Source organism: Festucalex cinctus, chromosome 1 (genome assembly GCF_051991245.1).
Source record: "Festucalex cinctus isolate MCC-2025b chromosome 1, RoL_Fcin_1.0, whole genome shotgun sequence".
NCBI classification, from domain to species: Eukaryota; Metazoa; Chordata; class Actinopteri; order Syngnathiformes; family Syngnathidae; genus Festucalex; species Festucalex cinctus.
The window spans coordinates 54,005,232-54,019,924 of record NC_135411.1 but is presented as its reverse complement, the minus strand read 5'-3'; the positions used below and the strand labels follow the sequence as shown (position 1 = coordinate 54,019,924).

Sequence of the window (14,693 nt, the reverse complement as noted above, 5' to 3'; positions counted from 1 at the left end):
AGTTCAGTGGAAGGTTTTATACTTGTCAAATCAATCTTAAGACTTAGACCCTATAGAGAGTTTGTGTAACTTACCCACGATGCCTTAGGATTTGTTCATAGGAGACAGAAGTGTAACCAACATGAGAACCAGAGACTGTGAAGGGATGTGGGGACAATTGTGAAGGTTATGTGGAAGGTTTTAGACAGGCCAAATCAATCTCCACTTAAACCTAAAAGAGCATGCATTTTACTTGCAGAAAAAAATAGGTTGAAAGGAGAAACCCCCACAGAGCAACTCCGTGTTCCAATACTTTTGGAGGGGATCGAATGTGCACATTGTCAGTGTTTGTTCATATAACTTAAGGTACCTTTTTTTGCAAGTGTTTTCCACAAATTCCTTTTTTTGTTACCTGTCTTTATAGACTTTTGAATGAATGCAGCTGCAACTCATTTTGCGCTCGAAAGCTTTAACGATTTGCTGTAACAGGAAGTCCAAACAGTTTGTGCGTCATTGATTTACACATGCTTTTAAGGACTCCAATCATTACAAAAGCGGTAACCGTTTAAGTGATCCCGAACAGCTTAGAAACTGCAAAATTTGGATCTTTGTCTGTGAAGACTATATTTGTATAAGCTAGGGGTGTAAAAAATATCTAAATATTGTATATCAATGTGTTTAGTCTGGCCAAGACATTCGCCAGACTTGAAAACTCATCCCCAACCTGGAGACGGCGCTCCACTCTTTTCAGATTATGATGTTCTGTTTTGAACATATATGTGAACCGAAAGAGACAACATTACAATAATATTTAACATTCATTAAATATTATTTTGAACATCTCAAAATATGTTGCTCTACATAATATCTGACAAAATTATACAAATTCAAAATATGAACATGCTGCAATGACCCTGAAAATATGAAGAGAAATTGTGCTTTCTGTAAAAGCTAGAATCCTTGTAAATCAAAATGTTTATTTCCTAAAATCTGGACATTTGGCTTTTTTTTTTTCACTGCAACATGTTTGTTTTTCGTTTGGGGTAAGGTTCTGTAATGTAGAGATTCTCAGGATGGTATGTAGGTGTCCATTTGTCATGCTGCTAGACTGATGCAGTTTTGAATTGCACAGTCGGCACTTGATCTTATTCGAGCACATAACTTGCAACTTGCATAACTTGCGTGACAGCAGCTCTTCACACGGTGAACACCAAAAGGTGATTGTGAAACACAAAACCAACCTTATTCCTTTTACAAACAAAATGACAGCACAAGCCATTCCAGGTATGAAAAACACACATCCACTAGTGAAAAGAAAACAACTTATGTTAGCAATAAACATTGAGTTCTTTATAAATGTACACAAGATGCCACTAGACACATAGCTTTCGAGTCACATGTAGATGGAGCTACAGAATGGTTGCAGGTTGCTTTTTGTTTGGTAAGGCAGCCGTTGCATGGCATCAGGGGAATTGTAGTTTGAGTCATAAGCACAAAACATTGTGCCATTAAAAAAGATTTCCCAGCATTATTGCGTTTGGACTTTTTTTGGACTTGGAATTTTTGGAAGCATTAGGGTATCTCATGCACATTTGTGTCTGAGTATAGAAAGATACCCTACCCCATCCTTTGCTTGCCAACATGTTATGTGGGTAAGTTCCACGCTATTCATCAAATGGCCTATGGGTTGCAAGTAATTGGTATAATGGTTCAATAATGTGGCGCGAAATGCTACCAATAACGCTCAAGCTAACTAACGAATGAACTTGGCTAGTCCTGACTCAAACCCTATTGAGAATGCCGCATAATGAGACACGGTGACTAAAAGCAGTGGAAGGTTTTAGACAGGCCAAATCCATTTCCAGACTTAAACCCCATCGAGCAGGGCACATAATACATGCAAAATGACCCACGATGACAAAAGCTGTTGAGAAGTTTACACTAGCCAAGTCCATCCCCAGATTTAAAGCCTAATTTTTAGATGGGCCAAATTAATCTCGAGAGTCAAACTCTGTGAAACATAATGATGAAAGCTGGGAGAGGTTTTGGACTGGCGAGGTGATGTCGTATGTAGTCAACTTACAGATGAGAAGTTGTGAGCTCCACAAGGCTCCCCTCTGTACTTGCAGGAGAGCAGCATGTCGTCCAGCTGATGGCTCAGCCGGTCCATGAATTCCAAGTTGGTCCCCTCAAAGTTCCGGGGCGGCAGGAAGAGCCTGAAGTCTGATAACTTGCCGAACCAGCCCAGGCGGTCCTCCTGAAGCAGGTCCAGCACCAGGGGCCGAACGGTACGGTTGGCCAGCAGCAGACCCAGCCAGTGTCCAGCGAAGTAAAGGTCGCTCTTTGTCAGCTTGTAAAGACGGATGGGGTTGTTGTTGCAGATGGTGACCACGGGGAAGGCCAGCTCCTTGGCCCACTCGGTGTGGACCCGAGTGTAGGTAGGGAAGGACAGCCAGTGGAGCAGCCTGTTGGAGGACCAGGACAGCAGCAGACCCATGGAAGTGCACAGCGCCAGGAGCCAGAAGACTCTTTGGCCCAGGGAGCCGCCGGGGACGCACACTTGCCTCAGGCCGTGAAGGCGCGTCCGTGACAGCAGAGCACAAGTGAGTGCCCGGGTTGTCCCGCGCCTCCGGGTTGCCGCCGGGGACCGGTGACAGCGCCCCTCTCGGGCCATGACCGCCGCCCACAGGGCTCCTACAACCGCGGGGACGGCGTCATTTCCCAGCCCGGCTTGCGGGGCTGTGGCCCACATGTAGCTCCAGGGTAAATGGTAAATCCACACCCGGATGAACTCCCCGCTGGCTGGTCAGGGAAGGACACTCCCCCTTCAGGTAGATCTGCGCTGGTTCACGAAGCGGACTTGTTGGTCCCTCCTGACGCTGCCGACTCAGCGGAAAGAAATTCAAGAGCGTCCGCCGCTGCAGCTTGTGTGACAGCGAGCGAGAGAGGACGCCAAAGGAGGAGGAGGGAGGACGGAATACAAACCAGTGGGGGGTGGGGGTGACAAACGTGAGATGAGAATGTAATGAAATCAATGAGAGCAGAGCAGCTTCGTTCAGGTTCTTTCGTTTCGTTTCACGGCTTTCAGCGACAGCAACTGGACTCACGCAAGCTGATTGGCAGTCCACGTCCGCTCGGTGGTCTCACTTCTGTGACTTCCACGTGCCGCTCCTCGCTTGGACGGTTGGAGTCTGGCAAAGCCACGAAGGTCTTCAGCGCAAGGCTACAAAATGACTCCGGCGTCAGGGAGAAAAGCAACCAAAACAAAGCAGACGAGTTTGTCCTCGCGAATCCTTGGCTCGCCTTCTAAAAATACTCCAATCCATCAACTCCTCGCTCCTCCTCCTCCGCGTCTTCTTTCCCCCACTTTCCCTCGCTAGCCTTCACTCCCTGTCTTCCTCTCGCATTTGGCTCCGCTTTCCTTCCTCTTCTTCTGCTTCCCGCAGCACAAGCCGCGCGATTTGAGCGGACTCCCCCTCACCACGCTGCACCCGTCCTCCCGCCGCTGAGCTAACTTGTTCAAGCCCCCCCACACCCCCGTCGACCCCACAGCCCCCGTCGCTCCGTCCTTGTTTGTCTGTCGCCGCCGCAATCAAACATGACAATGTGGGTGGATGGCAATGTAAATATAAATATATATACATATATATATATATATATATATATATATATATATATATATATATATATATATATATATATATATATATACTACAATACTACGAATCCATACATCTTAAATATAAAAACGATGAATAAAAAATAACTATAAATATAATTCAATACAAAAATACTTATTTTACAACAAATCCATAATAAATACGGACAAATTATGAATGTTAATGAATATGACATGTCAATGAATAAAAAAGAATGTGAATAAATATATTAAAGCAACACTTGGGAACTTTTCAGCCTTCAAAAAATATTTTCATAACTATTCTGATGAAAAATTGACTGACAACTAGTTGAATGGTACCTTTGTCATAGCCTGAGGAAGTTCAATTGCAAATTGAAGTTCATGTGCAATTGTGGCTGTCATGGCAGAAGTTGCAAAAAAAACAAAACAAAAAGTTAGCTAAAGAGACAAAAAAAAATGTGACGTTACCCGGAAAAAAGGACAGTCAAGAATCAACATTGTTCCGGTTTTCACTTGCTAGCGTGAGTTCAAATATGGTGCTATGACACCTGTATGAGTACTCTTGAATACAAATACCAATACCACTAGTAGCCTACTTTTGATACATAAAGAAAAACAATGACAGATAGTTTTAAAAAAAAAGGTCTATACATTTCAAAATATTTTTTCTTTTAATATTGCATGCGATTCATGTAAATTTTCTAGTCTTTTGTTTTTTTTTCTTCCTAATTTCTGGTTCCTAATCATAAAACAGCCATTGTGATTACCATAAAATAAAGCTGGTAATAAGCACCAATACCGATACCTCATATCGATACTCCCCCATGTCTAATAATTATAAATAAAAATACCAGCAATAAAAAATAATACATATAAATATATATCATCATTAAGATAAAAATGCTACATAGAAAAATGTTAATGTATAAAAACATTAATAAAATACAGCATATAGATAAAACATTACAATTCTACAAATAAAAATACTATATAAATATTAATAAATTAAAATTAAAGGAATAGTAGTCTTTACTCTACTTACATACATCATACATAAATAATCCATATTACATAAATACACTGAATTAATTGTTATAATTACTAATGTTGTAAATAAGCCTAAATAATTTATTCATTATTCTTTTTCTGGGTAGGTCTGGTTTAATCATGCTAAGCATAAAAAAAAAACAATCCCGATTCAAATCCTCTTAAAGTTGAAAATCCAAAATTCATCATATTCATCACCACATTTGATCAATGTTGAGCTGTCTCACAAGTATACATTTGTGTATTTTTTTTATTTTAAACAGAATTACAATATTACTATTTTACTGAATTACATCTACAACAACAGTTTCAGCTAAATGTCATTAGACTTCATTGAGCCAGCAGAGGGCTCTGTGTGGCTTTGCTTTGATGACACATATTTGTTTGTTTTGTTTTACAAATAAAGACCTCCCTCTTCTGAAGTTAAGTAAGTAAACATCCCCTTTTGGTAGCCTGTCAACAACAAGGCAGGGAGCAGCAAGGAAAAACTTCCTTTAAAAGCACTTTTTGTCAGCGGTGTTTTGAGGTGACGACTGTAATGTGACATCGTGATTGGTCGCACAAGGACGACGACAATAGCCAAATCAGACTCAGTGCTCCTCAATGAATCCAGCACAAAGCGTCGTTATAAGAGCACAGAAGAAGAACACAAAATAGCGCAACTATTTTCTCAAAGAGGGCCAAAAGAGTCATTACTGTAAACAATCCATGCAAAAATCACACAAAAAATTGATTTTTTAACTCACACACACTAGTGCACTACTTGTGTGATGATGCATTTACGTACTTGTGCATGGTGATTTGCAAACTTATGTATTACTCGTTTATTGCTACTTGTGAGTCTATGTGCTTGGAATACTACTTTGTGTAGTTGTAATGTATATTTGCATGATTTTGTGCTTCAGTATTGTGTACCATTCGTGTACTGCATATGCACTTATGTACTGTATTTTTATGTTTGTGATTTGTGTGTTCCTGCGTACTACTTGTGTATTTGACTAAGTGCATATTACCTGTGTGCAAATGTGTGTGTCTATGCTTGTCTACTTCAGTACGTGTCTGTTTGTGTTCTGCATGTGTATTCATGGTATTTGTGTACTACATGCATACTCCTTTTGTGCATGCCTACTTGTGTAAATAATTATGTATTTGTGTGCGAGTACACAATTTGTATGCTTTTGTAAATGTGTTTATTTGTGTGCTACTTGCATATTCATACTCTTACCGTATGTATGTGTGTACGCTTAGCTATTTTATAGTTTCTACAATGCACTTATTTTTACACTTATATGACAATAATCACTTTACAATGATTATTAAATAAGGTCAGTGATAGCCAGTTTCTACTTATACATAAACAACATGTTGGCCTCCTCAGATATGGAGCCATGTAGCAATAGTGTCCAATTGTAAACAATAGCAATATTTTAATGTGTGCCACAGTTGCTATTTCTTTTCCTTCCTCTTGTTCTTGTCAAAATGCTGAATAAACAGAAAAGAGAGTTTTCATTTGTGCACATCAAATATTTCACGGCTTGCCCTTTTGGACCCAACGGTGTGCTTGTGTTGCCAATTCATTTTTCTTTTTAGACAGCACTGTTCTAAAGGTGACACTGGCCAGGGAAAAAGACAAAGAGAATGAAAATCTACAATGATTCTTGATGACCTCACTAAAGAGCACAAGCTGATTAAATGTAATAAGTAAACTGCTCTTATGACAAGTAAAAGTAACAAAACACTCCTTTTTCTCAACCAAGTAAGTGTTACTGATTTTTATTATTATTTTTTAAACAAATCTGTCACAAAACTGCTAACTTTTGATCACAAACAACAAGCATAAGGCAGCAAGCAATAAGCAGCTAGCACGGGCTCTTGGTGACAAGGTGGTGCCGTCACTTGCCATCGGTGCAGGCGGCAAGGGTTCACTTCCAACCTGGGGGACCATGTTTGTGTGTGTTTGAGTGGATGTCTATGTGAAATAAATAAATGAATAAAATAAGTGGCTACCACGAGAAGCTAACCTAGTCTATGTCTTCACTCGGTTGTTTTATCAAACATTGGCTAAAATGCACCCACCACATCCAAAGCAAAGTAATTTTTATTGCATAAAGGTTGTCAATAATACAGTGTAGCTTCAATATGGAGGCTAGCTAGAAATCAGCTAGTAAGAGAAGCTAACGTAGCAGTCTACATTGTCACTCGGTCAGCTTTTACTTCTCAAACATCAGAAATCCTGGCTCAAATACCTAGCACCACATCAAGCCCATTTGCTTACAAAAAACTTCAGAGTCCTATCAAATGACAAACAGTTACATAGTGGCTAGCGCAAGAAGCTAACATTGGAGTCGATGTTGACAATCAGAGAATCTTTTCTTTTCAAATATGACAAGATGCAAAAAAGTGTACCAAACAGAACATCACGATGCACACGCGGTGCTAATGCTAGCTTACAGACATGACTATATCGCTATGTTCGAACTGCTATTAGGCATCAGCCACAATATGCTTCTTTTTTAAATGCTGCTTTACCATTGTCGTGATGCCATGAAAGGGAGGTTTGTATCGTATTAAGTATTGCGGGTGAAATGCGCCTGAATTTTCTAAATCTGTTGCTAACACAGGTTAGCCATGACACTCAATTACCCATCATGCTTTTGTTTCCATCGCGGATGACCACTACTGCGCATGTGCATCACAGACATGGCAGTGGATGAAGTGCGAGATGAGGCAGATTTTGATCGAAAAACAGAACGCCAAATAAAGAAATACATACAGTAAATAAACAAATCGTCGACTATTAATATTAATTGTCGACGATTTTGATTGTCGACATCGGCGTGACTAGTCGACTAATTTTGGCAGCCCTAATGCAAATTAAGGTTGTTTTGTTCAGAATATGGCAATATAGAAGCTAGCTAACAAGGTCTTAGCGCCAAATACTAATGCAGCAGTCTATGTCTTAACTCACTGCTCTTAGTCATGCGGCCAAACTGCAAGTTAACAATGATAACTAACATAGTATTCCCTGTTAATGTCAGCATTTTCCAGAGTTGAACCCAAATATAAATGTGGAGATAATTAACTGACTGCATGCAAAGGTCAGTTAAGCATTAGCTTGGCTCACTCGTGTCATGTGAAGTCACGTCATAATGAGAGCAAAATGAAAGTACGACTAATCCTAACTGAAAAGGCAGAGGTTGCTGAAATGCACAGCTAATCCCATCAATATGAATTATGAATAAAAGGCCCACTTATTATGATAATCTGGTGGTGTCATATTATGGCTAAAACCCCTTTCAATAATGAGCCAGACATCAAACCTCGTTAAGCTAATGGCCTCACCTCATGTGACATGTACAACGATCACTTTTCCTCACATGCATGAACGCAGCATATGGTTGTATAATAAGTGTTTCAGAATTAGCATCTTAATGCAAAAATTGGCACATTGCAGATGTACAGTATAGGTGGGATTTGTCTGTCCCTTTCACATACTGAAATTTGAAACTTGTTGACAAAGCTGTTGCGGCTCGCCCCATTAAGATAATTACATGCATGCCATTCCACAGGAGAAGTAATAAATGTATGGTGCATGAACGTCAGTGTTAAAAGGGAGGATGTAGCAGAAGAAATAGCTTACCCCTCCAGGGACGCACTTTGTCACGTGCCCATGATGAAGAGGGGTGGGGGGCTGTGTGTAAAAGGTCAGCATATAACAGCAACCTTCAGTCTGAATGATGGTGCTGACATTTCGCCAAGAGCCCCGCCCACATCAACACCGCGTAACTGTACTTTTCATATTTAGTTTCCGTCCCTATGTGGCGGTAATTTCAAATTCCTGTTCTCTAACAGTAATCACAAAAAAGACAAGTACAGTCAAACCTCTGTTCTCAACCAAATCGGTTTTCAACCAGAAAATTTGAGAATTTTATGTCTCAGAACTCGTCCAAAAATTCGGATCTCAACCAAACTGAAAAAAGCCGAGCGTACCTGAATGCGACTCACTCGAGAGCCGAGCTAACTCAAATGCCCAGGATGCTTCCTCCGTAGCACATTCGTGTTCAAAGTTCGTTTGGAGCAGACCTGTTCATTGTTATTTACGCAAATCTTTTTTTTTTAGTTTTGCATCGTGTATTAGCTCCTAATCATGGGTCCAAAGAAAGCAAGTACAAGTGGTAAAGCTGGTGAAGAAAAGAGGAAAGTAGTGCGCAGAACTATTAAATTTAAAAAAGAAATGTTTGCATTTTGTTTGGGTTTTTTTTTCATCATTTTCGATAGGATATCTAAATAATATATATATTTCTACCCTTTTCTATTTATGGTAAACAGTATACAGTGCAGTTTATGGTGTAAAATAGTAAAATAGTAAAAAAAAAAAAACAAAAAAACAAAAAAAAAACTTAGAAAAAGTTTTTTGAGACTTGGTACGGATTAAAAATATTTACATTAATTACAATCGGAAAAATTGTTTCGGATTTCGAACAAATCGCTTTTAGAACAGCCTTCTGGAACGGATTATGTTCGAAAACCGAGGTTTGACTGTACCATGTTTATTGTTTAGACTCATGGGGGCGCATATAGAACATGCTTGTAAAGAAAATATTTGACTTGACTTCTATGGCGTTAGAATCATGCCAAAACCCCGTAAACACAAAAAACGTGATCTACGTACACAAAACGTGATCTACATACACAAAAAAGCATACCTTCAATTTCAACAACAACAAAATGTTGTGCGTACGTAAAAAGAAATTGTACAATTACGGATACAACTCATGTGACTTTTGGCAGTGATATTCTGCCGAGCAGTTTTATGTGCCGAAAACCCATGATCCACACGCGCAAAGCTAGTAAACTTTACAGCACAGGGCACTGTTGAATCAGCGCCGTATTGAGAGAGCGTTTGGCCAACTCGTTGAAGAACTACTACGCTGTGATTGGTCAACTGCTGGTCACATGACATATGGACCCCATATGGACGGGGTTTTGGCATGATTCTAACTCCATAGACTTCCCCCTTCATGAGAAATTGAATAGTTTACGTCTTCATTTAACTTTGTAAGACATGCTGCTGAGCTTGCGAGCTCCCTGCACTTTCTGTTAGAATTTTACGCAAATTTTCTATTTAAGACTTTAACGTGTTGCAAATCACAATTCTCTTAATTATTCTCATCAGGGCCTATGGTTATCGTGGTTCATTGATCCATTTCATCTCTCATCCAATCATGTGATCCTGACCCATCATTTTGTCTTCCCTGAGTCTCTGCCAAGTGGTCTGACGCTGACTTATGGGTTCACGTTGCCAACAAATAACCACACTGCGCTGTGGGGCTTTCTACAAACTGCAAGTAGGATTAAACAGTGGTAAAAGAACAAGAAACAAAAAGAGTAAGACCCCAGAGAGAGTAAAAAGTGTAAAGAGCAAGACGCTTTTGTGTTTTTCTTCCCGTGAAGTAACTGTTTGTTGGGGCCCGCTCAACCCCACTCGCACTCGCTTCAACCCACCCATCAATCCACAGCCATACAAATCAAAGCGCGATGAATAGGATATGATATCTGTGATTACTCCTCATTTTATAATCAAGCTCTCCATTCAGAAGACATCTTCGCAAGTCAGATCAAAGACAAACATGAGTTCACACTGAGAGAAATGTGAAATATAAACACATCACATTTGTTTACTTGTGCGTATTTTACTTGTGCGTATAGGCGCTTCAAGCTAATTTTTCATACACGGTGAAACCTCTACTCTAACGCAACTATCAATATATTAATTTTCTGTAGTGCTTGTCCTCATTAGGGAGCGGAGGAGCTGGAGCCTATCCCAACTGACTTTGGGGGAAAGAAACGGTGCAGCTTGGACTCGTCAGCGGTCAATCGCAGGGCACATATAAACAAACAAGTATTCACACCTATGGACAATTTAGAGCAGGGTGGGCAAACTAAAAGGCCACATTCGATTTAAAAATGGACAGATGGGCCATGTCGTTCATAGAGGAGGTTAAAAAAAAAAAAGAGTTACATGTAAATGTTAGGGAGGGGCGAGTAACAAAACTGGGCCGATATTTGTCCTTATTTCAGAGTATTGGTACTCACAATGGCTCGTGTGGTAATTTTTTTATTTTTTATTTTATTTTTTTTAGTTCCAGAATTAAGCACAAACTAAGCTGTACAACCATGTTTTGATTGGGACTTTTTATTGCAAATTGATTATTTGTTTCAAGTAATTTATTTAAATTAATTTTGTTGTGTTCCACAAAATATGTATTTAATGAACAAACGGAAAAAAAGCGAACAGAAGATTGACATTAATTTCTATATTGGGATATATACCGCTAGGTCTTTATTCAAAATGACTTGTCATTGTTTTTTTTGTTTTTGTTTTGTTTTGAGAAATGTTATGTATCAAAAGTAGTAGTGGTATTGGTACTCTGTATCATTATTGACTATGTTTACATGCAGGCAATAACCCTTTTAAAACCCAAATATTGGCAATATTCGTGTTTTGTAAGCCAATGTAAACACACGCAATAACCCGAATGTGCTCTTACCCAATAAGACCCCTGAGTTAACCCTTTTAAAATCCGAATTCTTGCGCTTATAAATGCATTTGGAATACCCACTGACCTGGGAATACCTCAAACGGCACATTGTTTTTCGCTGTGTGCATGCGGTCTCTATTTTCTTCTTCGTCTTCTTTTCTTTTTGTTTTCTTTTCTTCCCTTATCTGAATACGCAAGGAATCTTGGTCTTGGTCTTAACGACTTGTATGTGCAACTCCCTTCCACTCACGAAAGGAGCCACAGTTTGTGACTATTATGCAAGTATATAAGTCCATGCTTCTGGCGTGTAACCCACGGAAATCCTCAAGCCGGTGTAAAAATGTCACTCGCAGCAAAGAACCACACTTCTGGAGCAAGGAGGAAACCGACTACTTTATTTAATGTCATGAGTGATATAAATATAATGTCTTCTATTGAATGTAGTAAGATAAAGTGGAAATGACGTTATTTACGTAATTATGTTGTCCGCGCATCGTGGTTCGAAAGGGATATTCCAGTCGAGCACAAACGACATGTAAACGAGAGTAACTCGGTTCGCCACGCATGTGGACGTGTCACCTCAATTGTTTCACAAATCGGAATTATGACCTTAACCAGAATAATGACTACATGTAAATGTAGTCACTTATAGGTGCTTTTCCACCGTACCGGTTCCACACCGAAGCGGCAATTTTTGTCCCCGGATGTTAGTGTCTCCACGGGACTTTTTCGGGTCCGAGCCGTTCCGTTGTAACCGCTGTTTAGAACCCTTTCGACAGCGGTTCTGCAGCGCCGGTCGTCGGGGCACTAGCGGGGCCGTGACGTCACCTGTTGTCTGATTGGCCGACAGCAATACCGCTACCACCTCAAGCAACGCCGTGGCACACGCCCATTTCCTTGTTTTAAGCGTTAGAGGCAGAAGCGCCCGCCGGTCAGCGCCAAAGTCCTAAAAATACATTATATACAATAAATATAATAATGTTTTACAAGAACACTGAACTATATTTACAATTTAAAAGGTACTTGTGGATACATTTGTAATGTTTGTGGTTTTAAAAAACATCGCAAGGCTGGTGGTGTGTTCCTATTCACTTGAATGAGAGCTCCAGCGGCAGACCTCCATTCAGAAATAGCTGTCTTCGCGAGCCGGTTGTGAATCATAATATTTCATCCATGGTGGTCTATATTAAATTGCAAATATGGTTCAGTGTTGGTGCGACTTGCCACTCGGGAAATGTTATTTCAGATCCACACGCAATTTAGGGAGTCCAAGCTTGGCGTGGACGGTTCAAATGTTGCCCACCCTTCTCGCCGTGCGCCAGTTGTAATGGAAAAACGGAGGTTGCTGTCTGATGTGGTTGCGTGAGGTGTGGTGTGGTACCCGGCCGTGCGGGTACGATGGAAAAGCGGCATATCAGTGAGCACTCAAGAGTTGAGTACTTGTATGGAAGTGGTGTGGAACATCCCTAGTTTATGTAAAATGACAGTCATTTGTATGTCTAACGATTATTTTAACCTTTAATCTGTTCAATCTTTTTTTCAATTAATAAATGAATTTTTCCTCCATCCTTGTTATAAGGGTCCCAAAATATCCAGTCCACTTTTCATGTTTCCCAGTCTGACCAACAGATGTGAGCCTCCTTTCGACTAAGTAATAGAAAACATGTTCAGCTATTAGTTAATGTTTGGTGCAAAGTGTACTAATGTTCAACACATAAAAACATTGTGTACTCAAGGCTGGGCGATATGGCCCAAAATTCATATCACGGTATAAACTACACCCGTTCACGGTAACGGTATATATTAGGGGTGTGAATTGCCTAGTACCTGACGATTCGATTCGTATCACGATTCACAGGTCACGATTCGATTCGATACCGATTAATCCCGATACGAATTTATAAGTCGATTGTTGCGATTTTTTTCATTCAAATTTAGAAAATACTAATCAGTAAGCTTGTAGAGTGTAAGATTTATATGAAAATGTATTATTTATTTATCTGAAATTTCAGTCTTATAGAGGTTGTAATCTGTTTCATGTTTGAACAGCATTAAAATAAAATATTAAGGCTTAATGTTCCGTTCATATAACATTCTTCCATGCTCAAGGTGTGAATCCTAACCCGAAGTCAGACGTTTTGTTGAATATTTTTCCATTAAAAATGGAAGTTTAAAAATCGATTCACACACACACAAAAAAAAAAGGCAATGATGATAAGACGTTGAATCGGTACCGAATGAACAATTCTGAGCTCTTAAGAAAAAAAAAAAAAAAAAAAAAAAAAAAAAAAAAAAAAAAAAAAAAGTTTTTTTTTTTATTGAATCGATTCGAGAATCGCGCGATGTAGTATCGCGATATATCGCCGAATCGATTTTTTAACACCCCTAATGACGTCACACACGTCTGCTACAAGCTAAGTTTGCTACAATCGAGGTCGTAAACAAGCCAGCTGCTGTGTCCGTGATGAGCAACATACACACAAAAAAGAATGCACCAGTTTTCCAGTCCCATCTAATTTGCTTCATTTCGCACACCTCCGCACTTCGCGCCGATATTCTTGTCCTCCACCACCTTCCATCCAACGCACCAGCGTAGACTGTCCGGCAGCGCTGACCTCTCCGCTGAGCAACAAGGGACGGTAAAAAATACTGCCGGTTTACTGGCGCAAAAACCCAAGCGACCTGCAGGTACCCAGTGGGACAGTCGGATAGCGCCGTCATTCCCCCTATCAGAATTAGTGCTGGTGCAAGCATGCCGCTGAAGAAGCACAACCGTCAAGCACCGACACTGTCTCTTGAGGAATGTCACGGCCAAAAGGCCCAGAACAGTTCACTCCACAACGGGCCCACACGAAGAACAAAACAGCACATGACAAAAAGAAGACGAAGACGGCCATCTCAGAGTGCCATTAAAACGTCATCAACATGCGCTATGCAATGATGTCATCAACGTGTAGTCAACAAGATGGTAGTCAACATCTCTACTTTCGGCAAAATGAATACCTTATATTGAATATATCATTTATATCGCCCAGCCGAGTACTCACACAAATCTGAGCAGTAACTGTACCAAAAGTGAAAGTGCAGTACAAGATCCTTGTTTCCACCAAGTCATAGTCAAGTATTCCCTTCGCCAGATTTATGACCATACATATGCAATTCTCCTTTCTAACAAGTATTAAACTTCAGACTCCTGTCCGAGCATGTGGTAATGTCCCGGCTCCGTTACTGTTCCGATTACCCCCACACTAACTTTTTTTGTGGTCTTAATTAAAGCTCATTGTTCCCTGACAATCTACTGCCGCTTCGTCACGCCATAATCTCTCACCGGGACATGTGGAAAATCCTCCTCGGTGGATGAAGTGGCTCAGCGGAAGCCTTTGAAGGCTGGTCAGAACATCCAACCGCCTTAAAGATGCAAAGCCACGCCGATGAACGGATGCGTGAACGGATGAACGTCGGCAGCAATTTCACACAAGACTGCA

The 14,693-nt window shown here is 40.3% G+C and overlaps 1 protein-coding gene across 2 annotated transcripts in view; it reads right to left on the bottom strand.

Annotated features, from left to right (window-relative positions):
* asic2 (acid-sensing (proton-gated) ion channel 2) overlaps positions 1-14,693 on the bottom strand; it is a 292,832-nt gene that overhangs the window by 123,297 nt on the left and 154,842 nt on the right. The window contains exon 1 of one of the 2 annotated variants that reach the window (XM_077494415.1): positions 2,063-3,473. The exons of the other annotated variant lie outside the window; for it this stretch is intronic. Within the exon in view, the coding sequence (XP_077350541.1) occupies positions 2,063-2,731 (669 nt within the window). The 5' untranslated portion in view covers positions 2,732-3,473. Of the gene's footprint in view, positions 1-2,062; positions 3,474-14,693 lie in introns of those variants that run through there. 2 annotated transcript variants of the gene reach the window in all.